Source organism: Alternaria viburni (genome assembly GCF_023758015.1).
Source record: "Alternaria viburni strain BMP 2772 chromosome Unknown scaffold_8, whole genome shotgun sequence".
Taxonomy (NCBI): Eukaryota; Fungi; Ascomycota; class Dothideomycetes; order Pleosporales; family Pleosporaceae; genus Alternaria; species Alternaria viburni.
Window position 1 is genome coordinate 203,050 of NW_026055777.1, and position 23,290 is coordinate 226,339.

Consider the following 23,290-nt stretch of genomic DNA (forward strand, 5'->3'; position numbering starts at 1 on the left):
GGAGAGGATGCCGGTTGTGACGATGCTAGTCAAGTGCTGCCTCCGACTGCACAATTGGCGGAAACCCAGCTGTATCGGGAAGTATATGCGATGATCGAGATGTGGAGAAGGGATCCTCTCCACAGTCCACGACACCTCGTCCTTCCCTCTGACTGGTGCATTTACTGTCGGCAGCATGCATTCCTCGACGCGAGTACGTTTGCACAAGTGATCCACCCCCAAGATACTATGTGTGTGACTCGCATGTCGCCAGCCTTAACCGCCGCGATTTCCTGCTCAGGCAGGTCCGGATTGCCAGTGTGGAGACCCCACAAGTAAGCGATTCTGGTACTTAGGATGGATTCGCGGCCTGGATGGGCGGCTCTAGAAGCTCGCTAGACGCCCTTTGCTATGCGGTCCCGAGTCAGCAAGCAAGGGGCGGAAGGCTTAGTAGAGTGTGGTATTTGTCCCGCCGGCTGTGTTCTCTGGGGTGAATGGAGAGTACTTTTGTGGGACAGAAGTTTGTCTTCCCCTTTGTCGTGCGTTATCTTTGCTTTTCTGGGCTGACAAGAAAGAGGGGCGGATCTAGCTGCCAAGTCGACATCGGGACAAGGCGTGCGAGCTAAGGGCCCACGATGGTCAGGTACGTGAGCAGATTGGCGTGCACTGCACTTCTGTAACGGGTAACCCACGGCGGAGCTACGTCGACAATTCAAAGCATGTGCCGGAGTCGCGTGGTAATGCTGAAGCTGCTTGCCAGCTCCATCCTCCTGCAAATGTCGCCGTCTGGTTGCGGCGTGCTGGTCTGGTGCGTCTCGCTGCTCGAAATGCAAGCCTACTGTTGGTCGTGTTGATAGGTGTTGTATACAGAGACGTATGTATCTTCGCTTCGCGCCCGCCGGCCCGACACCTGGGCATTGTTCAAACGCCGCAATATCTAGCGCTCAGCCAGCGGAGAAGATCCCGCCAGACCTGCCGATTCGCACACTCGAGACTGTCACGATCGTCATCGCTGTGGAGTAATGACGGCGCTGCTGCACTCTGCAGTCCGGGGTGCATGCCCAGGTGTACCAGAGATGATCGCCTCAATCAACCGGCGGGAAATAAATGTGACGAGTGAAGATAGGCTATGGGAGTTTCGCACTTGCAAATCCGAGACATACAATCTGACGAGTCGCTTGGAGGCTGTCGAATCGCATAGTCTCACATGGAAACGCGGCGTCTGCCGATAGCCAAGTCGCGATTCGTGCTGTGGTGAGGACCAGAGATAAGCCAGCACGATTCGATAGATCCCCGCAAGGATGTCACCCAGCCAAAGCATCTCGGAGATTGCCAACGTTGTTGATTCTGTCCATTTGGCACCAAGGCGCCTTCCGGTTTCGGACTGCGACAGTGAAGCATGGCAAGCGCCACTATTATTGCGTGTGCCACGTACTCCACAGTCTGACTCCTCCCATGTTCCGTCCTCTCCGCAAAAAAAAACTTTCAGGGCCCTCGTGTCATCGCTCTGCTAGCGCCAGTACCGCAAGGTGTGCGTGCCAGAGTCGTCATGGGTCGGAGCTTATCGCACAATGCGGAAAGGGACAAGAATAGCTATTAGCTGCTCACACAAGATGAGTGAGCAAATGAAACATGTCTGGATATGTTGGGTGGGAGGGTGGCTAGCCTGCCTCTCCTCACCGCACATTTGCCCTACCTGCTCCGGGGTAAGACACCATGCGTAGGAGAGGATCGTGTTCGGGACAGAGTGTGGTAGTACCAGACAGCGGAATGTGGGGAAATGCCGGTCTTGTTTGAGTGCTGTTGGTCCGACCCGTATCGTAAGATTTGTTTGTGGGTGTACCAGACAATCGACAAAACTTATCTGCGGGGAAACACTGGGCGTGGTGGTTGGGCAGTGTGGAGAGATTAGAAAGATAGGCTGGAAAATTCCACCTTTCCGGGTTGTGTATGCAAGTATGCTTGGTTCCCTGCTGATGATTCTCGTTACTTGCATCACCATGGTGCTAAATCACGTCACGCATAGCGACATGCTTCACCCTAACATAACCATCTCGTAATTACATGCTCAAATGCAGATAGAGTGACTAAGTGTGGATTGGTATTTCAATTAAGCGCCAAGCTGGGGGATACTGTCTAATCATCTCGGCACTGCGAATAAGCAGGCGCTTCCCTCACAACAGCCAGGCCGATGAAACAAGGCTGAGTGGAACTTATACAAGATTGCGAATCGCCAGATGCGGCTTCGCGGGGTATTGGATCCAACAAAACAAATAAGAAAGGTCTATCTGGGTGGTGGGGTCTGCGATGTAACAGAAATCGTGAAATGCCGCAAGCATTACTCCTCATGAAAGTTTGTCCATGTCTAATCTCATCGCTTGCTAACGTGAATGACGGAATGCGAAAATGCTGATAGAGAACGCCGATGCCATGCTAGTGGAGTGGAGTGGAGTTGAAAGTTTTAGTTGCGATGCGACAGGTCCTCACCGGCTAACGAAGCAGTCGCCGAGGAGTTGCCGGAGGAGAAGCCGCTATTGCTCGGGCCATTGAGGAGATCCTGGACGGCCACCTTGGGTACTTGTGGAACCGGCAGTTTTCGCTGGGCGCCCTCTGGTTTTGAGATGATGTCGCCTATGCGCAACCCGGAAGATTGACTGGGCACGTAAGGTTGTTCCCGATCTGTAGATGGCTCCATGGGCGCCAAAGCTGGTACGAAGTTCTGGTTTAAACTCAGATGACGTAGATGAGGAAGCTGGAGGTCATTGAAGCCGTGCGGGCGTAATCTGGGTGAGTGCGCAGGAGTTGCGAGTGGGGTGTGGTCAGGAGTGGGGCTGCAAGAATCGTGAGAGAAAGTCGGCGAGGGAGGAGCAGTCGACGTTGGCGAGCCTGGTCTCGACTTCTTTGTCATACGGTGCGAGTACGGGTCGTCATCCTCGTGTGAATGAGATCTTGACATTGGCTGCGACGAGTACGCGTACTGAGAGAGGCCAGGCAGACGGCTGGCGTAGGGATGGTAGCCGCTCGTGATGTGGTGTCTACTTGAGTGCGAGTAGTGACCAGGGCGCTGCTCTAGTCTTGAGGCTGCGTCTGCCAGCAGATCCATGGGGCGGGATAAGCCGCTGGGGCTGTTGCTGTTACTGCTGTTGAAGCCGCCCTGGTGGTACGCTGCCAAGTCGTTGCCCATGTTTGGCGAGTAGTTGGAGAATGAGTGAGGAGGTGACACATTCGGTGAGCCAAGCTGAGAGCCTGGAGCACTGCGGGAGATGGGCTTGGATGGAGGGGGCATCATGTGCGCAAGGCCAGAGCCAGGCTCCATAAGGCCAGCTTGAACGGCAGCAACAGCGGCCTGGTGGGCAGCGGCATGTTGCTGGCCCTTTCCCCGCCGTGAGTTGGGGTTGTTGTGTATCCTCGAGTGTCTATGGAGAGTTAGCTGGAAGTTGGCAAGACGTGGTTGCTGTGACATACCGAGTAAGTTCGTCGGAGCGAGAAAATCGCTTTGTGCAGCCGGGGAAAGTGCAGGCATGGGGCTTCTCTCCAGTGTGAGTGCGAATGTGGCGAGTCTGATGTTCCAGACGGTGGAATGCCTTGTCGCAGAGAGGGCACTTGTAGGGCCTGGGGAGATCCTGACGGGGCTCGTCCGACTGCTGCGGGGCGTTTTGCAGCAGAGGAGCCATGAGGCTCACGGTAGCAGTAGCCATAGAGTTGGAGTGCTGGGTGGTAGTGGGTAGTTGGTGCTGTTGTTGGGAGGACGTGTCGGGGTTCAGCAGGTTGGCGAAACCTGTCGAGGCAGAGTTGGATTGCATGTGACCGAGGGTGAAAGTTTGGGGAAGGGGGATGATGGGGGGCTCGGATATATGTATGGATCAACGAGGCGGGCGTGTGGGGGTCGACTGATGGCCGTCAGGGCTGTCTGTGCTGACGCGGGCGAGGATATGCCGGAGCAAGCGCAGAAAGAAACGCGGTGCGCCAGTGCGGCTTGGCTTCCTTCGGGGGGCGCTCGAGTCGTGGAGACGTATCAAGAAATGCGGGCCCTTGAACGCTTGCGTGATGACTTGCGGAGAGGAGCGTGCAGCGGGTGCAGGGAGCTGCTGGAGCGAGTCCTGAGTGCGTCCGAGGCCTTTTTGGGCGGGCGCGGGTGAGATGGGGGATGGGATGCTATGGCGCAGTACCCAGCGGAACTTGCCTTGGGCCGACGCTGGTTTTGATGGCGCAGTCGCCGGTGGAGCTGCGACAGTTGGTTGAGCGCACGATGCAATTTGCAATCGTGAGAATTCTGCAGCTGAAATTTTGCAGCGGTGAGTGTCGGCGAGAGGTTGCAGAGGGCTACAGTACAGGTGTGCGCAGCAGACCGGGGCCCCCAAACTCTCGTGATGAGGCCAGGACACCGAGTGGGCGTACGTGGGCAGAGTGAGGCAGCAGGTCAGATGGTGCTACGTCGCTGCGGAGAGGTGGGCGGGCGCTGCGGTGCGAGTGACGGGCGCCGCGAAGCTGGGGCACAGAGATAAGGAGACGGCGGCCTTTGTATGGGGTGCTCGAGACGTCACACATCTGGGGTTTGTTTGTGCTCCCGCATCTCATGGATGCGCCTTCCTCAGCGGCCACAGGCGCTCCTTCCTCAGCCATAGGTGCGCCTGCCCCTCGTGGCCCTGACTCCTCCGTGCCTGCCTACACCGCAGCACAACACCACGGAATTCACCCACCCTCAGGGATCCGGCCATGCATCCCCGCTGCTGTTACTTGTGCTGAGCGCTTCCGCAATCACCTCCACCCATTGGCCCTGGCCGACGACCACTAACGCTCCCCAACACACGCAGCACACCTGATTTACCCACTGGCTTTGTTCGCGTTCCACCGCAGCCCGGGGGCTGATCCAAGACGCGTCCATGGCTGTGGGGGATCATTTCCTGGGGTACGGCAGGCACAGCAAGCAACAGTGAGCCACCATGTCGCCCCGAGACCCCTCGTTGCAGTGCCTCGCACAGCATCGCAATATCTCTCGCAGCATCTACACACCAGCACATGCGCAGCGGAGTAGCCCCGTGCTACCGAGCCGGCCACCTTGCCTTATACTACGGCCCGCCTTCTATGCGTCTTCCCGGCCTGTGCACTCGCACAGTCACAGATGAAGATGCGAGTCGGTGAACCAACGCAGGGCGAGGGCGATCTCTGCCGAGACGTGCCCAAAACTGACGATGCATCGGCAAAAGCAGCATCAGCATGGCTTCACCATCAGCTCATACTGTGCGACGAGTTTTCCCTACTCCGTACTTATCGCAGCCCCTCGCTGACTAGTGGTCTCCGCCTCGGTCCCGCAGCCCATCTCCGCTGCTCGTTATCTCCAACGCACCCTGCCGTACCCCTGTGAGTGGCTTTGCAGCAGATCGTGGGGGACCTTTGCAACGGACCGGCGGTCCCGAACATTATGACGCCTACTTCCTTGGTATTGTTGCCAATGTGAGAACTGCTTCACGGCTCTAACTACGTCCCTTAAAGTCGCCGATGCCGTCGCAGAGCACTGATGCAATTGCTACGCTGCAATTTCAATATCGGGTCCGCTATTCTTATCTCTTGTTCGAGAAATTTTTGAGTACTGCTAGCCCTTCGATAGCTCGCCCCGCTTTGTGGCGCTTCCTCCGAGCGTACGCCTATGCCGAGCCGACAGAAATTTCTCACGCCAGCAGAGCCAGGAGCTGTTTCTGTGGTAAACGTGGCATCGGAGATTCTCGGAACGCATGTCGCTGGAGTTGTGGCTCCGCTCAATTCCACCTCGGTGACGTCTTAGCTGCTTCTGGACCTCCGATATGCAAGGTACGCCTTTGTGGAAGCTTTTGTAGAAGCACTGTCCTTCCAGACGTCACAGTGCTAGACCCGAAACCAGCACAACTCCAGCTTAGTTATGCCGACGTTCTTCCACCATGCGTTTCGCTCGTGAAGACAGCGAACGTCGGCCGAGGCACAGTTCCAAGCAACCTCTGTCCTGGCAGATTGCCATCTGCGACGTCGGTCGGACCAGTGCCCGTCGACCTTCCAATCCCCTGGGTGACTGACAGCTGTTGCGCAGTGGGACCAGTTCTGCCAGGGTTTTACCTTCTCATCGCCCAGCGAGACCTGACACTCACCAACTGTTGCAGCGCTTAATGACTTCAGACTGGAATTCCCAGGGTTTCTTTGGCCCATTGTACTGACGTGTTTCGCAAGTCTGGAAGACCCCATTACGCGTCAAAGCCAACAGTACCCGATAGTATCGGTTGATCTACGGGTCGGGCTCTGGGGCCCCGCACCGTTGACAGTGGCTCATGGACCGAGACGAGGCGAAGGCGATCCAGGGGTTTTGTTTCGATGATACCGCCACCTCATCAGATCCGACCTTCTCTGCCTAGACTTACCGTAGTGGCCATGTTGTTCACTACTCGATGTCAGTCTGTCGTCTTCAAAGATAGTGACAAGACGCAACGACGCGACGACCCCAGTACATCACGCCAAGCTTCGGTGGCAATCCCAGTGCACAGATGGTGGGAACAGATTACGAATGCTGCATAGCTGGGGTTGACATGGACCGATGGCGGAATTCGAGGTCTGCAAATTTCTTTAATGCAGTCACCCAACATGAACAAATCTCCAGTCACATGTCGATCCTACGTCAGACCACGATCTCCACAAGTCTGCATAAAGATCGTCGTCTTGTCCGCAATTGCTGCGCTTGACAAACTCAATAGACCTCCTATCGCAATTATTGAGCGCTTCTCCAGGCTCTAATGCCCCAGAGCATTTCACTAGCAACCCCTCATGGATCTACGAAGCCCCGATCGTGATCTTGGGAACAATCAATCGGATGCAGCCCGCGGATGAAGGGAGAATGTCGATCTGCCTTTAGCCCCGGGGAGATTCGCGTTATGCCAGGATGATCGCAACTTCTGAGGCCGGGGATAGAGTTACTTACACGAGGGCCGCTGCGAGGCTCTCAGCTGTACAGTGATGAGGATCAACACAGAAGATGGTACACTACGGAGGCTTCCAGTCTTTGGTCGATCGGAAGTGGCCTACCAATTGATATAATGGGCTTTTCGTATTCACGAGCACGATTGACAGACTGGGGATGTCCTTAATTGATGGCTTGGTCCCTCGTGACCTCATCCTCTTTCTGTCCGTTCGGGTACTATAGAGCCACATAGTACTGTTTCGGATGTTAATGGTCTTTGTTTGAGTGCACGCTATTACGCCGGCCTGGTTTGTCGATGGCGAACGCGTCTCGCATATCTGCCCGCGCAGCACTGGAGTTCATTTCATGCTTGAGCTGTTGTGCAAGCGCCTATGTTGATATGAGCTGCGCTCAGTACCAATCTTGGATGGTTCTGGTGTCTTTCCGTTCCGCTTGTCGCGGGAGATAGAAACCCAGTCAGCAAAGACCTTTGTGCATACCCACTTCATGTCGAACTTTAGTCCGTATGACAACTGAGCCAAGGCGCCTGCATAGCCATAGATCGGCTTCCGCTTGTTAACTTTGACACCTTTGTGTTTAACAGGACCAAAATGTGCACTCGGTGCAAAGTCTTACTCAACTTTGTTTTACTAGCGACTCAGCTTCGCACTAGTGTTTGCGTATGGTCTTGCACTATACCTATCTATCCCTTACGTCCTTAAAGGCTAAGGCAACAATAATCGTTCAAGAAAGGTAGCAATCGATAAAGTATGTTTTGCTACACGATCTGCATGTTCCTGCGGTGCAATACTGCCCTCGCTTGTAAGCGCGTCGATTCGCATGCTTGTTGTAATACCACCAGAGCACTATGTTATAAACGACAACGCCATGCGGTGTCTTGTAGCAGCCAGATACATCTAAGTCAGGAGCACATCTTGTTCATAGGCGGGTTGCTGACTACCGGTACTAGCAAATGTACAGAAAAGGCAATACAGGCCGTGGTATCAAGTGTCTTATAAGCAGCAAGTATCAATACCGCCAGCCCATACTCATACAGCGCGTAATTACTATCAGAAACGAATCATTCGGACAACAAAGTAGGTACTACTCATCGCATTGACACCAGTCACTAGCCTCTCTTTCCTAAAATTCAAGTTCGCCTTAACATGCATATTGCAGAACAACATACGAAGCCGCTATCACCATCCTCCAGTGTGCACTACGTTATCATCTCGGACACCGTTACCCGACCAACAATACCGTTACGTACGCACGCCGTCTTCCTCTGCACCTCCTTTCACGGATTACTCGAAGAGGCAACAGCGTTGCAAACCTCCAAACACCAGATTCAGGATCAACACCACGATCCCCACATCAGGCGTCCAAGCGAAGCGAACATCTTGCTTCACAGGCGGGTCGGCCCCGGATACCGCGTGTCAGTCGCCCGCTAGGGCCGTGAATGCCGTCTCTTCACGCAGCCTCCGCCTCCATCAGGGCAAGGGATCAACGGTGACCAGCGAAGCGTAGTGCGTTTGTGGAGAAGCGTGGGGAAGGAGTGACATTGCGCGGTTGATACTAAGGCAAGGACCTTCTGCATCTGGCGTTAAACGACGCCCCTGCTGTTGGTGGAGCCGATGATATGCGTTGAAGCTGTTTCTGCCTGGCATGACAGATGCTGATTGTTGTGGAAAGAGGAGATCACCATCTCTTGTGCAGTTTGTGTGGCTGACTGGCGGTGAGCAAGTAAATCTAGATTTCGTTCACGTATGCGCCCTTGGCGACAGGACAGTAACATGAACTATCGCTTGCTGCGGAGTCCACATTGGAAGCAGGTGCTTCTCCGGCAGGATTGTGTAGTTCGCTATGCTCCCCGTGGGGTAATCAGATGCGATTGTATCAGTGGCTTGCTATAACACTGTCGCGAAAATGCCTATCACATGGTCAGGTGGTCTGCCACGAGCAATCAGAACGTGAAACAAGCAGGTAGGTGGCAGCCCCCACGCCCAGGCGACACACCAACCCCGCTGACCCCGGACTCGCGAAGCCTCAAGCCATCATCATCCAAAAGAAGCACGACTTTTGCCGGTGAGAAACCCAGGGCTTTGGGTTTGCGGGCGCTTCCCCGATCCCTGTGAGCACCGGAGTTCCGGGGTGATGCATGCACGTGTAAAGGCTGATGAGGCTTGTGTTGTGCATTTGCTTTTTGTTGCTTTTCGTGGATACCGCTAGCCTGGGGACGACACCCATAGGCTCTGTGTCCGGATTTGTATAAGTGGAGGACGGATGCGAAGCAAATCTACCGCCGGAAGAATACGTACATGCCCGAGCTGGATTACGCGGAAACGAGAGTGTTTGACCGTAGCGCGCGGAGACGCATCTCGGTGCTGATGTCAGAGCGCTTCGAATGCAGGCGAGCATGCGGGTTGGTGCGGAGACAAGGTGTGGGTGTTCATTCCGGGTGGCACTGTATGACCCCACACGGCTGAATAGCGAGACCCATTCCCGCGGGCCGGAGGCCTGTATCATCGGTGGAAATGCGAGATCTACGTTCTAACTGGTAGATTTGCCAGTTTTTAGACCTTGCATATGAAGAGAAGGGAGATACATACGAGCTTACCCCAGATGTAAGCAGAACACGTCTGACGAGCAACGCGCGTCGCGACAGAGCAATAACTTGGCGGGTCTTGACTGTGGCAGAGGTGTAGGGTGGACTGGTGCCCCTACAATCAAAGCGTAGATGTCCGTGTTACCTTCTTCTTATGGCCCTCTGCGACAACATCTAGGCGAGGTCCCACAGCGTCGTTCTCGTTGACGGCTGCTTCATCCATCAACAACCCCTCAGTGGCGACTTCATCGTCTTCTATCCAGCCATAGAGCTCATCAGAATTTGGTTCTCGAGCCACGTCCTCGTCGATCTCGGCGAAGGATCTTTTAGGCGGTCTGGCTTCTGTTGGGACGAACAGAGGGGTTGCAATATCGTCGGCTGCTACATTCATGTCGCAAAGACCGTGCTGTATAGCGTCAGCGGGAGCTCATCGCACAGGATGTTGGAGCGCATCGTGGTAGATGAACGCTCTGCAGGTAGTATATCGACGCACATGGTCAATGGTGAAGGATACCACGTTGCCCACACTGCCTTCTTCCGCGAGAGCTACACCATTCGCCTTGACCAAGCCAGCAAATCGCGCTTTCTGCAAGCTGTCGGCTTGTACCTTGCTCTTGGCCTTGCCGTGTCGGGGCCAGTCTCTGAAGAGAACCAGACGAGTAGAAACGCCATTCTCCCATTCGATCCCTGATATTGCCGGTACCAACAATGCGCGTGAAGCGCCACGGATGCGTGTAATGGTCTGGCTCGTCACTAGTAGGGCGATGTCGTGCAGTGCAGCGAAGCGCGTAAGTGTGGCGATCAGCTCGTTGATGACGGTATATCGACGTCCCGCAGCCCACCGTGCCTGATCTGTCTTGTTTTTGGGTAGGCGGTCGTCGACATTGCGGGGGTATGCGTTATCGACGAGGGTTGCAAGAGAGTCTACGACGACCAGGCTGGTGCCGTGCGGAGGAAAGGCAGCGGGCGCGTGCATGAACAGCGCCAGGAAATGGGCAAGCGTCGGCATGGGCAAGTAGTGGAAATGAGCACGCAGTTCATCTCGAGAGATACCGGGCGCATCGGGTTGCGCAGTGAGCATGTCGTCGACGCGATGCTTGACCAAAGGCGCACAGGCAGCGTCTGCAAGCAATCAATTAGCCCTGGTCCGCAGTTGTGGACATATACATACCGATCCATATCACTCGCTGGCCCTCGCGCAGGGCAGAGACTGCAGCCTGTATCCTTGAACCCTTCAGCCGCCGTCTCTCGTGAAGCTGTGACGCAGGCACAATTACCCAAATGCTGTCTTGCCGACTCCGGACGGGCCGAAGATCTCCGTCACCTTGCCGCGTATGTATCCGCCCGAGACATGGTGGCCCGGTAGGCTCGGCGGTGAGAGGACCTGGTCGAGCTGTGCCAGGCCCGTCGATACAGTGCGGGCTCCGCGCGCATGGAGGCTTTGGAGGGCTTGGGATGCCGAGACGGTGGGCAGCCTGTCTGTGATAGTGTCAGTTATCTATGCCATCTGCGCGAGAGGAGCAATTGCCTACGCGACGAGGGCGACAGCTGGGGTGCTTCTTCACTGGCCATGGTGTGTCGTGGCTTGCGGTCGAGCCTCAGCGGATTGCGATGGTGGTGCGGTAGTCTCGTGATCTCGCGTTGACGTGCATGACGTTTCGCGTTATTCTGCTTGCCCTGTGCGCGATGGGGTCGAGACAGCCTTCGTGTAGGTAGAAGGTGCGTATGGTGGGTGTTCGGGAGACTTTGTCGAGAGCAAATGCGGGCCGCGGTTTATCATGACTCGCACCCTCTCCTCACTTCCACATGCCTTGCTTCCTTCTCGCGACAAACATACTGCCCCAGGAGAGACGCGTTTTGGGTGATCTGGTCTTTCACTCGTTCAAGCACACCTGCCTTGTGTGTTCTAGCGCCGACGATATTGCTTGGGCTTATACCTTGGCATGTTTTCACGATAAGAGTCGCATCTTCGAGCTTCTAGATCTCTCCTTTGACCACACGCCACACTCCTCTCCCTAGTAGCGTGTGAACGTCTACACCAGCATGGCGGAAAATGTCGAAAACTTCGTACTTGCTGCCAATGGTATGCTCAAAGAAGCTGGCATCAGCATAACACTCCAGGCAGTCCTCCTTACGACGGCATCTTGTATCGCCCCTCTGGTCTTTTTGCTTGTTCTCGCTGCCTTCAAAACACCAAAGCCACTACCTCCGCCAGCTGGTTGCAGGAAACTCGGGCTCCAAGGACGCAGTAACCTGGAGGATCAGTATTCTAAGAGATATGCCAAGGGCGGTGACCCCACTCCAGAGAAGCCATGGACGGTCAAGGCACTCTTCGTCTACCCCCTGAAGTCAGGTGCACCCGTCGAGTTGAGCAAGAGCGACATCGATCGCACAGGACTGAAATATGATCGCCAGTTCACCCTCGCCCAGCAAGTCACGAGCTTGCCCACGCTAGACGGCAAGGTGACCAGTGAATGGCACTTTATGACCCAAAGGAAATTCCCTCGCCTTGCTAAAGTCGACACTGAGATCTGGGTTCCGGATCCTTCCGCAAGAGGCTACAAAGAAGACGGAGAATGGGTCAAAAGTGAGGGATGCTTGGTCATTCGTTTCCCCTTTTCTCCCGACACCGACTTCACGATCGAGGGTCTGATCAACTATGGAAAAATCATGTTGGCAAGATTGAGTCGAAAATCGGAGCCGATGCTGGAGTTCAGAGTACCTTTCAACCCTTCGCCGGAGAGGATCAAGAGCAAGGGATATCGGAGCGAAGTTTTGCGTATCTGGAAAGACAGCCCTACTGCACTCAATGTTAGCTCGGAGATTGATCGCGAAGTCTTCGAGAAGTTGAGATATACCCTTGGTGCAGCAAATCCAATTGCGCTCTTCAGAATTGACACGAATGCGTATCGGGAAGTACACAAATGCGCGCCCAAAAAGGAGGATGTTGGATTTGAGACGGTCATTGGAATGCACGATTCGGTACGTATGGATTTTTTCAGTCATGTCTTACTATTCTTTGATCTCAGCTGTTGCCGTTCCAGGCGCCTGAATCTTGGAGATTCTGTCCTGACCTTCTACGGCATTATGATTAATAGTACTACAGTACCCGATCCATATTTTGAATCTCGCTTCGGTCCACGACGTAGCATCCAAGCTCCCCAATCCCTCTTCCGAACTTCCAGAACTCTGGCAAAGGCATCTTACCCTCCTCGACGCGCTGCGATTCCGCGCAAACATTTACATCACTGGACCTCCTGCCTTTGCCGAAGACGACTGGAAGCAGGCACAAATTACTTCATCTGATTCCACATCCTCCATGAACCTGCACATCTCGTGTCGGACGACCAGGTGCAAGTTGCCTAACGTCGACCCAAAAACTGCTGTAGCCGATAAGAACGAGCCTCTGACTACGTTGAGGAGTTACAGGGTTATCGATGAGGGGTCTAAGAATGCGTGTCTGGGTATGCAAGTCACGCCATTGGATACAGGAGCCGTCGCGGTGGGTGATAAGATTGACGTGTTGGAAATTGGGAAGCATCGATTTGAAGGAGGGGAAGGAAGGAAGGTTGACGGCTGAGCGACACCGCAAGCTCAAACGATGGAAACCGCGTAGATATCTCCAGGTACCTACTGCGGTGGAAGTAAGACTGCCTCTGTAAAATAAATGCGAGATTCTCTTGATCTCTTAGGTTCATTGGCTGTGTAACAAAGCATTTTCTCATCAGTAACCCATACCCTCATATCATTAACCACCCCCATTTCATTTCCCACTCCCTTTCCATCTTCCAGGCCCTAGGATCCCAGGATGCGTATCCCGGCTCAATGGCCCAACTCGGCATAGTAAACAAGTCCTTGCACAGCTCTTCCTCGTCCACCACACCTATCAGCTTTATCAAACTATCCCTCATTCGCGGAAATGGGAGCCGGTCAATCCACCGCGGATGTACAATCATCATTTGCAGCTCTGTTGGATGCAGAGGTAATGGAATATGCGGCTTCGGCATGGGAGTCCGTGAGGAGTAGGTAGTAGCGCAGGAAATGCCTTGGATGTCGCCGTTTGCATAGAGTGCAGCAAAGACGGTCAAGGGGATCATGGTCTGGGCTAGTGGGGAAGGTATTGAGCAAGTTTGGGGGTAGGGGTTGCACGTTAAATCAATCTCTAGTGCGCTAGAATGTACTTCTACGTTCTGGAAATGTGGGCAGGGTGATCTCGACGTATTGAGATGCGCGATATCGTCTGGACTGGATCTAATTGCGATCTCAGATGATGTATCATTCGTGGAGGATTCCGGGCGTTGGGTTTGAGGCAATCGCGATGTCGATATGCTGGTTTCGTTTTGAGCTTGACGTAGTCGCTGCCCTACATTATATGAGTATAAAATGATGCATGCGCGATGATCCACACATACGGCGTGCACGTTGTGCCAATCGGTCCTGTATCTGCTTCCTCTTCTTCGCATCTTGGACATTTTTCCACTCATCATCCCTTGGATCCGTTCTTCGTGCCATCGTTTTTCTACTAATAGCTTTTGAAGGCACTTATATAGGTTTCCCGCAGTTATAGGATCGAGTAGAAACTCGTGGGAATACTCCTGTAAGGCGTCCACAGTGCTTACAAATACACGGGCACTGATAAAAGAAGGCTGCACTAATGAGCATGGGTCTCGGAAGAGCGCTTACGACACTCAAAATTGAAAACTCCCACTTGACAAAGTGTGGCTCAAGCAGAGCTGACTTTCAAGTTCTCGTTGGCGTTCTGCTGCCGCGTTAGACTTGGCGATGTCTCCGACTGTCTTTACGTAGGTAGAATACGCCATCTTCACATCCCCCATTTCGTCGTATTATTCTCTAAGGACTCCAATCTTGCGATCCTTTTGAAAATCAGGAGCTGATGAATAAAGAAGGTAGAAAATAGTCAAAATGGAGAGAGACCTTGGGAGCTGGAGGCAGCCATGGTGGGGCTTCCTTTCTAGGATTGGTTGGCGCGGGGCTTAGTCACCACGGGGCCCTCCAACTCTTGCCGTTTGCTTTCAAGAATGGGTCCTGCTTCAATCAATGAGCTTTCGCAATTGTTGTGTATCATCACATACATCAATTCGTATTAGAGTTGCAAGCGCCTGTGTTATGTCCTGGGATACCGTCAGCCTCTAGACATCACGCTGATCACCTATAAATGCCGCACGGGGTGAAGCCATCCTGGCTTCTAGGTCATGAGGGTTTATCACTCTCGTCGAGGCCTCTGTTCGTGTGTCTGACAAGATCAAATGCCGCGTCGAAAGCAACGAAGTCACATCAACCCGCTATTGCGAGCTCCTCAGCGTGCTCGTCCAATAGTGAGGATCCGGAATGGGCTCTCGGCAATACCTACACCGTCAACCCTGCCGAGGCATCTCGTTAATCATTCGCAACGTGGATACATAAACGAATGCGATACGCTTAACTCATCGATCAGAAAGATCCCGGATCTTACCAAGGGCGGTCTGTGGAAGATGAGCGAAGAGAATCCGTCCTTTAAGGGCTGCGATAAAACACTGCTTGCATGCACACGAAGTCGAAGGGATGCTACCAAAGAAGGGACGTCTGTGTCTCATCTCATCGCAATTTCTATGTCTAAAACCCTATGTAGGCATGTCACACTAATCCTAGATGCAGGCTGGCAAACTTGTAACGGAAACGTAGTCCCTAGTGTACTTTGAGAGCTCAGCAGCCATCAGTAGACAAGGCCTTTCCCAGGTATTCTACTACATCTTGGAGGCTACTCTGTTCACCTTTGCAGAGTTCAAGACGATTGGTACAAGAACAGCGTTGTCAAGGGCAGCATACGTCGGAGACCATGGCCTAGACCGATATTGCAACTGCTTTGTTGGCCTGTCGAGGATCTGGCCCGGCCATACCCGTGCAAATCTCCCGGTTACACCAACTGGTAACAAGTTGTTGAAAGTGCAGACTACGGAGATCATACACCCGTCGAACATGTTCATTCACACAACCTGGCCTGACAAATCGGCCGTCTAACTCGGGTCCGCGACCGCGCACACGAAGGGCGTCGACTTGTCTAAGCTATACCGGCTAAAGCTGATTGAACCAAGCGGACATGCGTCCTATAGGGGTCATTACCCCGTGCTTAGGAGTTTCCAGTCCTCGCTGCGTTAGCGCCAGATCCTTCGCGACGCAACCGTGGACTCCGCCTCAAAAACGCGACAACAGATTCAACACCGACCACATGCAAGGCCGCAGTGCAGTCACTGAGCCGTTCCCGTGGGTGAAAGATTAGCTTCTTGATGCGTGCTTCGACCGGCAGATTATTTCTTGGCTACCTGCCTAAGACCTGCGTAGCAAGTAAATATCGCGTACGCAACCGAGCAGCGTCAAGTCAAAGAGGGACGTTGGGAGTGGATTAAACCTCTGGACCTCCGCCACGGGCGTAAACTTGTGATCCTTCGCGATGGTCGCGTAGAGGATGGACCACTGCGTGGAAGTCTGCCTTACTAGCACCATCTCTTCGTTTGAGAATAGATGTAATGGGTAAAGCATGTGGGTCAATATCTGAAGTCGTGTATATAAAGTTACGATGAGGCCTTCAGATATCAACATCAGCTTTCTAGCCCTCGCTTCACCTCATCAACCACCACTCAAACACACAAACGGCTCGAACTACCACCAAACTCACCATGTACACTCAGAGTCTCATCCTTGCGGTTCTGCCTCTTATGGCTCATGCTGTCGACATTATCCAGTTCGCCATCTGGGAAGACAGCGTTCCTAACACAGAGTGCAACCTCGACCTTGACGGCGCCTACTGTAAGCAATGTCCCCCGTGCTGGCCAAGTGTGGGCCATTTACTTATTCTATACATCAACCCTTAGTTATGTGCAGCAACATCCCTGCTGAAACCTGCTGTGCGAACTTCTGGAAGACTACAAGCTCGATTCTAGGTCGCGGCCTCAACAACACCCAGGTCGATGGCCGCGATCCAGACTCATTCGCCGTATTCAACGGCGAAGACGGCGACCCATGCGCCGTGACTACGGAAGGCTACTGTGGCGGCGGCGGAGGTTTCGAAGACTTCTGCTGGGCTACCGGTGGTGGTCAAGAAGGATGTGGTGCAAAGGAGACTGGAGGCTCACTCTGGCACAGTGGGGACGAACGTCTGGAGGGAAGATTTGCCAAGAGGTCTGTTGATGCTGTCAAGCCCAATGTGGCTGGGATTTGGGATGCGGTCGAACGCAAGCACCGTCACTTTAAGATGGGAGGCGACGTTCCTTCTGATGTCACCACCATTCTCGTCGAAGCTGTCAAAGCGAATGCAGGATACGGGTACCTGGATGAGTCGGTGAAGGCTTTTGAGATTGCGGAATAAGTTTGGTTAGGATGACATCGAGGTCTTGGACTGAGATGCATGTTAAGAGGGGAAACAGTGTTGGATTGTGTGCTTACGTGTCGACGAACCTCTCCTACTTCTAGTGCGACAGTCGCTCTTTTCGGAATTTCAATCAAGCGTTACTCTTCAGACTGGAAATAACTATCCAGACCACAGCTCCAATATTCATTGCTGTTCATAAGTGAAGAGACTCGCCCACTCTTGAACGCGTCTACCATGTCTGGGCATGTCTTTCTTCCCTGTTTTTTCGCTGGTATAACCTCGTGACCTCATCATCTCCTAATCCGAGAGCCTTATAGTAGGGATGTCGGAGCTGGATGTACAATACGGCTTGCGTCTGTACTACGGCATGCCCAAATGGGCCTCATTGCGGGGCTAACAGCACTAGCGGGGTAGCACATCGACATCGAACTGCGCGTTGGAACGTACAAAAGTCTGTAGCTCTCAGCGCTTTCTTTCTATCACACTTCCTCCCAGGTACAGAGAAGATGCGGAAGTTCGAACACCAGCCCGACATGGGAGGCCCGAAAGGAAGTGCAAGGGCCAGGGTGCAGCTACCGATAGCGCAACCAGCCGCTAAGCCAGCATCAAATGGGCCTTCGGACTCAAACAACATCACCTCATCGAGCGCCGACCCGTACAAAGCAGCTCGCGAAGCTCTCGATCGCGATGGCTTCGTGGTCTTATCGGCTTCGCTCTTCCCGTCTTTTGATCTCGACGCCCTGCGCGCTGCTGCCTCCCGCATGACAGAAGCGGCACGATCTGGGAAATGGCCATATATACGCACATTGCCGAAGCAGTTCCCACCATGGCCACAAGATCCCTCGAAAGGCATCTGGGGCGTGCAGCATCTGCTCCACCCGTCAAATCCCGATCATCTCACATTCGCAAGATCGTACTTTGACAGCGAGCTTCTGAAGTACGTCGCAGCACTAATTGGGTGTGGCGAGGACGATTTGACCATGGAATTATACAACATGCTGGTTCGACCAGACGAGGACTTCAGTCTGCGCTGGCATAGAGATGATGTCGCAGCTACCGCAACGCCTGAAGAAGAGCTCGAGCGATTGAAGAAGCCAGGGCATCACGCACAGTGGAACCTTGCACTGTACGACGACAGCAGCCTTGTACTTGTGCCTGGATCGCATAAACGCGCACGCACTGAGACGGAACGAAATGCGGACCCGTACGAAGTACACATGCCCGACCAGATTACTGTGCAACTCAAGGCAGGCGAGGTGGCCTTCTACAATAACAACATCCTACATCGCGGCGTGTACGACAGTTCGAAAGAAAGGATGACGTTGCATGGAAGTATAGGAACGACACAGGCGGGGAGCGAGCGAGCGAGGAATGTGTTGCAGCACGGTGTCGGTGATTGGTAAGTATCCCATACGAACTGCGCGTGAGACATACACTGACTTCTTACACCTACGTTCAGGGCCAAGGAATACGATTTCGAGGGATTTGAACCTGACATGGCAGAAAGGGCGAAGAAGATGAGAGAGAGGCTCGTGGAGATGGGACAGAAGAGCGGAGATGTTGGCTTTTTCTCGAAGGATGAATGAGTTTACGTGAGTGGAGTCGAGCTAAGAACGGTCCCGAACGATCGAGGGAGTGAATGTAATGGCGAAGGGGTTGTAACTCCTACGTAGAGTCCTCATGCTAACTTCATAGTTCTCTATGCGTAATCGAGGAAGGTATTGAGTGGCATTAGAAGAGAATTAGAGGTACAGCGCTGAAACCTGAGGGCTGCTGTAAGGCCAGAATCTGATGATGGATGCTGTCACCTTGCCAAGTTGATGATTCGGTATCTTTCGAAGAATGGTACACATAGTCTCTGTGAGGGTGAGGCACCTGAATTAGAGGAAGGCTCCACGCTGCCGTTGTATCCCATTGTAGTTGCTCGAGTGTAGATTTTGCGAATGTTCAATATCTGTCACCGAACCTAGCCGCGGCAACGCCATCAAACAATCATGTCTGCTTCCGAGCCTTGTAGTCAGGTCAAGACGTCTAAGAATTTGCGACGCTACTATCGATAGAGGGGTAGCTCAGTGGTACAAGTCCATGGCGTTCCAGACCCACAGCCCAGGCAAATCCTTCACTACCCCTGAACAACCCGAATCAACTCAAAATGCTCCAGTTCTCACATCTTCTCCCCCAATGCTTCTTCTTCGCGTGGTGAAGCCGGGACTATAGTGTTACCGTCTGCTCAATCCTTCATCAATAACACCTCCAATCCGCATCGGTGGTTTAGTGGTAAAATTAGCCGTTGCCATGCCTCACAGCACAGTTTCGGCTAGCCCCGGGTTCGATTCCCGGCCGATGCATTCCTTTTGCCATCCTGCGCGTCGTTGTGGTGGTAGTGGTGCTCGGGAGGGACATGTCTTTTTGCAAACCTGCGCGGGGTCACGTGCCAGTGGGGTGCCGCCAACGCCGGATGCTCTAAGCGCCTGGCTAACAGCGGGGTAGAATGCAGGAACTCGTCACTTGGAGTCCGCATTTTTGCCCTCTAGTCTGGCTGGAAGCTCGCACGGCGAGGACGTACAGTTCTGAGTGTAGTTATATAGGGCAGATTTCGCGACAGTCTTCTATACTTCCTAAAGAGGAGCCTTGGCGCAATGGTAGCGCGTTGGTTTTCGGAGAAAACATCAAACACCAAAGGTATGGTTCAACGCGCCTCGAGACACCCACCAGACTCTAACAGACAACAGGTTGTGGGTTCGATCCCCATGGGCTTCGCTTACTTTTTGCTTTTTACCCCAATCGAGACGCTCCTCAAACATGCTGATGCTCTGTCTGGAGTTGCATGTTTTGTTGTGGCCGTTCTTTTTGCAATCTCCACCATCGACTCTACCTTGTCGCTTCGGGTACTGAACACGAGTCACGGCAAGCAGTTGGACATTCCACACACGCTCGTTATAATGCCAAGCAGGCTGTTGATATCTGCATCCTCCCGGTGGCAGAACGCGGGACGATATACGTGCAGCCATCGATCGTCACGTTTCAGATACATTTTCCCAACCCAGCGACCTGGTCGCGTTGCTGTCAAGGCAATTAAGACAAGCAACTTGACGCACATAAACAAACCTGCCGGGTCTGCAGCGGAAGATCCTTGCGTCATCTTGGGTAAATCAGGGTTCGGGAAATTATGATACCCGTTCTTGTCGATCCGATAACCTTGAATCTGAAACGCGGTGACCAAAGAGTGGATGCGACTCAACGGTGCATGTGGGTTGGCTCCTCAACGACACGGAGGCTGACGTGTCTTCGCAATGATGTCAGATGGGCGATCAGTGAAGAAAGTGAGATTCGACGCTGACGGGGTTGGGATCAGCGCGGAGTTTTGAGTCCTGCGCTTTCCAAGGGCTGTGGAGTATACAGCATTTGCTAGAGTAGACAGATGGTGAGCAGAAGTCCTTTCCCGCCATCGTGCCAAGTTCCCTAGCAATCAGTCATCTTTCCAATGGACAAGCATGGATCTTCCAGCCACACATAGGCCAAGATGTAATGCATCCCTGGACCCCGACAGAACGACTATGCGAGAGGCGCCCCAGACCTAACAAAGCTGTTTGAAGCGGTCAGAATACAGCAACATCAGCGCTGCCTCCCGTCCTTGGCGGTTGACCAGCAAATCCACACAGCCGCGAACGCTACTACATCAGAGCTTTCGTGCTGAGCACTCTTCGCGTGGGTTGCTTGCAAGGATGGAACATGCCTGTGTGCTGTGGTGTGTGTTCATCGTCCCAAGAGGTCGTGTGCACCGAGCTGCACAGCTACTACACCGACAACAGGACAGCAGATCCAGTTCCATGGCGCACTGTGCATGGGCATTGGAGATCCCGCAGACAGCGGCTGGACGGCAATCGACGATCGGAAGAAACATCCAAGCGAGACGTTCAAACATCAAGCGCGTTCCAATTGGCTGTTCTGCTAACAAATGCGCAGACTACATTGCTAGTAAAGGGCTTTACCCTGTGTGACGTTAATCAGAGCAGCCACAAAAGCTTCCTCGTGCGTGCTTGGCCGGTCTAGACAGCGATTGGACGCATGTGGGGTTCCAGACGGGTAGATGAGCCAAAATGCTTGATTGGTTGTTGGTAAGAATTTCTCCCCGAATACTCGTTGGGAGTGCTCTAGGTCGATGGACGCGTGGAGACTAAACATAACGGCTACAATCGCTGGGGTGTATTGAGGTATGAAAGTGTGTTGCGCAGCTGCGGCGGACGCGGAGAAGCGTCGACATTGACATCGTGGCGATTGAGATCTGGACTTGGATACTGGCGGATGGACTGGGTATGATAATACCCCAGAGATGCAGTGGATCAGTCGAGAGCATGGGCAACCTACCAAGCCTTGGTGCCGTCGGGTCGAGAAGTCAGACATGGTGATGTGTTGACACGCACAACGATCGGTTGCAATTGCCTTCCCTGCAGTGTCCAGGATACAGCAGGCAGCTTTTGATCGGCGAGCTGGATTTGCGTCTCAGCATAGGAATAGTAATAGAGCCTTGATCGAGAGGGATGGTTCCTTGCGACGACAATGAAGTACCGCCAATTTGGGACCCTGGTTAGCTCCGCGAGAGTCAATTCTATATGCGTTGTGCTAAAGGCTAGCGCAAATGCTCCGTCTGGACGAGTCTCGGGATTCTCTTACTGCCGAAGAAGGCGAGGAAAAAAGATGCACAAGAGGACGTGAAGACGTGTGGGTGAGGGCTGGTAGTGAGCGTAGATGATTCCCGAAGAAGCAGGAGGTTTTCCTCGATCTCTCCACACGAGTCGTTGATTGGTGGTGCTGCTCAAAATAGAAGCCGCACTGATCGCGTCTTTCTGCTGATCGCGTCACCCTGGCGAGAAAAGCGGGGCACAAAAAGACATGGTGGAACGGAGAAAACCCACCCTCGAACGCCATGAGCTGCGACGCCGCGCACCACTGCCATTTCTGCACAACAGCAGAGACGGGACTGCTAGGCGTGTCTCGAGTGCGGTTGCGCAATTAGAGGAAATGATGTTGTGCCTCGACAATGCACATCAAACAGCTCTCATCTCGCTGAGCCGAGCATCCTCGTCCCGTTCCCCACGGCTTGGGGAACATCGCAATCCGCAAATTTCATCACGGGGATGCGATCCTGCACGAGTCTCGCGGAAGGCCCGACGAGGTGCCGGGACCCTCTGCAATGGTGCCATGCATGCAGTGCCGGGAGCAGGAGAGGTGGGGAGTGGTGGTAGAGCCGTGGCATCAGGTAGGCACAGTAGGAGCAGGCACGGCGTAGCAGAGGGACGGGAGACTGGCGTGCAGAGGAGCGGGGTACAGACGTGTCGGTGAAGCATCAACATGGCGAGGGCGGGCTTTGGAGCGTCGTTATCGCAGCCCGCCAGCGACCTAACGAGCCCACCGCTACTCACCAACTGCTGCAAACGGCTGAGCCGCAGGTGCGGTGGGTCGCGCGACGCCGGGCGCGCGCTGCGGATTGGCCGTCGGGGACCCTCGCAGAGGCGAATTCGTAAGTGTTTACCAGATCGCGTCGTATCTGCTCGGCCTAAGCGCAACGCGTCGACGCACCAGCCGCGACAGGAGCTGGAGGGTTTGCAGGCAGCCGTGACGTTGGCCGGGCCTGGTGCAGTGTGCCGTTGCCATGCAGCGAGAAGCTTCCGAACGGCAGGGTGGGAATGTGGCAGGATCAACATGTGGTTAGAGGTGCAAATGGGCCGCCGCGATATTGTTGCTTATATCGGCTGCGCCCGAGCACTATATGACGGGGGCGCGACCAGGGTCAAAGTGAAGCTGGCGAGGTGAGGTGAGGTGACGGACGCTGTCTTCACAACGTCGGGGCGGATGAAGCTCAGCGGCCATCGGCTATGAAGATTTGCGTGAATACGACGAGCGGCAGCTGCCCTGGGCCACGAGCCGCGAGGCCCTGAGGCTATCCAGCAGAGGCTCACGGCATCCAGCGTCGCCCACACGCCTGCGACGGGTTGGCCGCACAGGCAGCCTGGCATAACGACGCTGCTGCACCTGGCGAGGCAGGGCAACGTGCTCGTTGTCTGGCGTGAGGAAGTTATTGAATCTCCTAGACCCAGCCGCGCCCGTCCGTGCGTGCTCCAGAGACTAGTGCGGCCCCTTTGCCTGACAACCTCAACTCTTCACCGCGACGGCCAACCTTACCCTCCCTCTATTATTTCCTTTTCTGCTTGCTTGTTGAATCGCACGTCGTTGTCAGCAGCAGAAGACCGACTCTCCACGACCGACCAATGCAGGCTTGAACAACTGCTCGGGAGGCTTGGTACACGCTGCCATCTCCGTCGATTCACGACAGCCTTCCCAGCGCTTGACGACGTTACATTCTATTCTCTGTTTTAATACTTTGTCCGTTTTGTTTCATAGCAGGTACACCTCCCCCAGC

General features: G+C 54.0%; 5 protein-coding genes and 2 non-coding genes across 7 annotated transcripts; 5 read left to right on the top strand and 2 right to left on the bottom strand.

The window, feature by feature from the left end:
• Positions 1 to 2,440: 2,440 nt before the first annotated feature.
• J4E79_004501 (uncharacterized protein) lies at positions 2,441 to 3,782 on the bottom strand (the record flags this gene model as incomplete). The annotated part of the gene is made up of 2 exons (XM_049353386.1): positions 2,441 to 3,395; positions 3,445 to 3,782. 2 exons carry the CDS (start codon positions 3,780 to 3,782, stop codon positions 2,441 to 2,443), a joined length of 1,293 nt encoding a protein of 430 aa, XP_049211834.1.
• A 5,842-nt stretch (positions 3,783 to 9,624) lies between these two features.
• J4E79_004502 (uncharacterized protein) lies at positions 9,625 to 11,075 on the bottom strand (the record flags this gene model as incomplete). The annotated part of the gene is made up of 5 exons (XM_049353387.1): positions 9,625 to 9,909; positions 9,997 to 10,625; positions 10,675 to 10,727; positions 10,781 to 10,982; positions 11,036 to 11,075. The coding sequence occupies 5 exons, from the start codon at positions 11,073 to 11,075 to the stop codon at positions 9,625 to 9,627; spliced, it is 1,209 nt and encodes a 402-aa protein (XP_049211835.1).
• A 471-nt stretch (positions 11,076 to 11,546) lies between these two features.
• Positions 11,547 to 13,083, top strand: J4E79_004503 (uncharacterized protein; the record flags this gene model as incomplete). Its single annotated transcript, XM_049353388.1, has 2 exons — positions 11,547 to 12,485; positions 12,610 to 13,083. 2 exons carry the CDS (start codon positions 11,547 to 11,549, stop codon positions 13,081 to 13,083), a joined length of 1,413 nt encoding a protein of 470 aa, XP_049211836.1.
• A 3,094-nt stretch (positions 13,084 to 16,177) lies between these two features.
• Positions 16,178 to 16,866, top strand: J4E79_004504 (uncharacterized protein; the record flags this gene model as incomplete). The annotated part of the gene is made up of 2 exons (XM_049353389.1): positions 16,178 to 16,307; positions 16,442 to 16,866. 2 exons carry the CDS (start codon positions 16,178 to 16,180, stop codon positions 16,864 to 16,866), a joined length of 555 nt encoding a protein of 184 aa, XP_049211837.1.
• Positions 16,867 to 17,375: 509 nt separating this feature from the next.
• On the top strand, positions 17,376 to 18,455 carry J4E79_004505 (uncharacterized protein; the record flags this gene model as incomplete). Its single annotated transcript, XM_049353390.1, has 2 exons — positions 17,376 to 18,268; positions 18,329 to 18,455. 2 exons carry the CDS (start codon positions 17,376 to 17,378, stop codon positions 18,453 to 18,455), a joined length of 1,020 nt encoding a protein of 339 aa, XP_049211838.1.
• Positions 18,456 to 19,129: 674 nt separating this feature from the next.
• On the top strand, positions 19,130 to 19,217 carry J4E79_004506. The gene has a single exon. It is a non-coding gene; the product is annotated as a tRNA-Gly (tRNA).
• Positions 19,218 to 19,494: 277 nt separating this feature from the next.
• On the top strand, positions 19,495 to 19,629 carry J4E79_004507. Its single transcript has one exon. It is a non-coding gene; the product is annotated as a tRNA-Arg (tRNA).
• Positions 19,630 to 23,290: the final 3,661 nt, after the last annotated feature.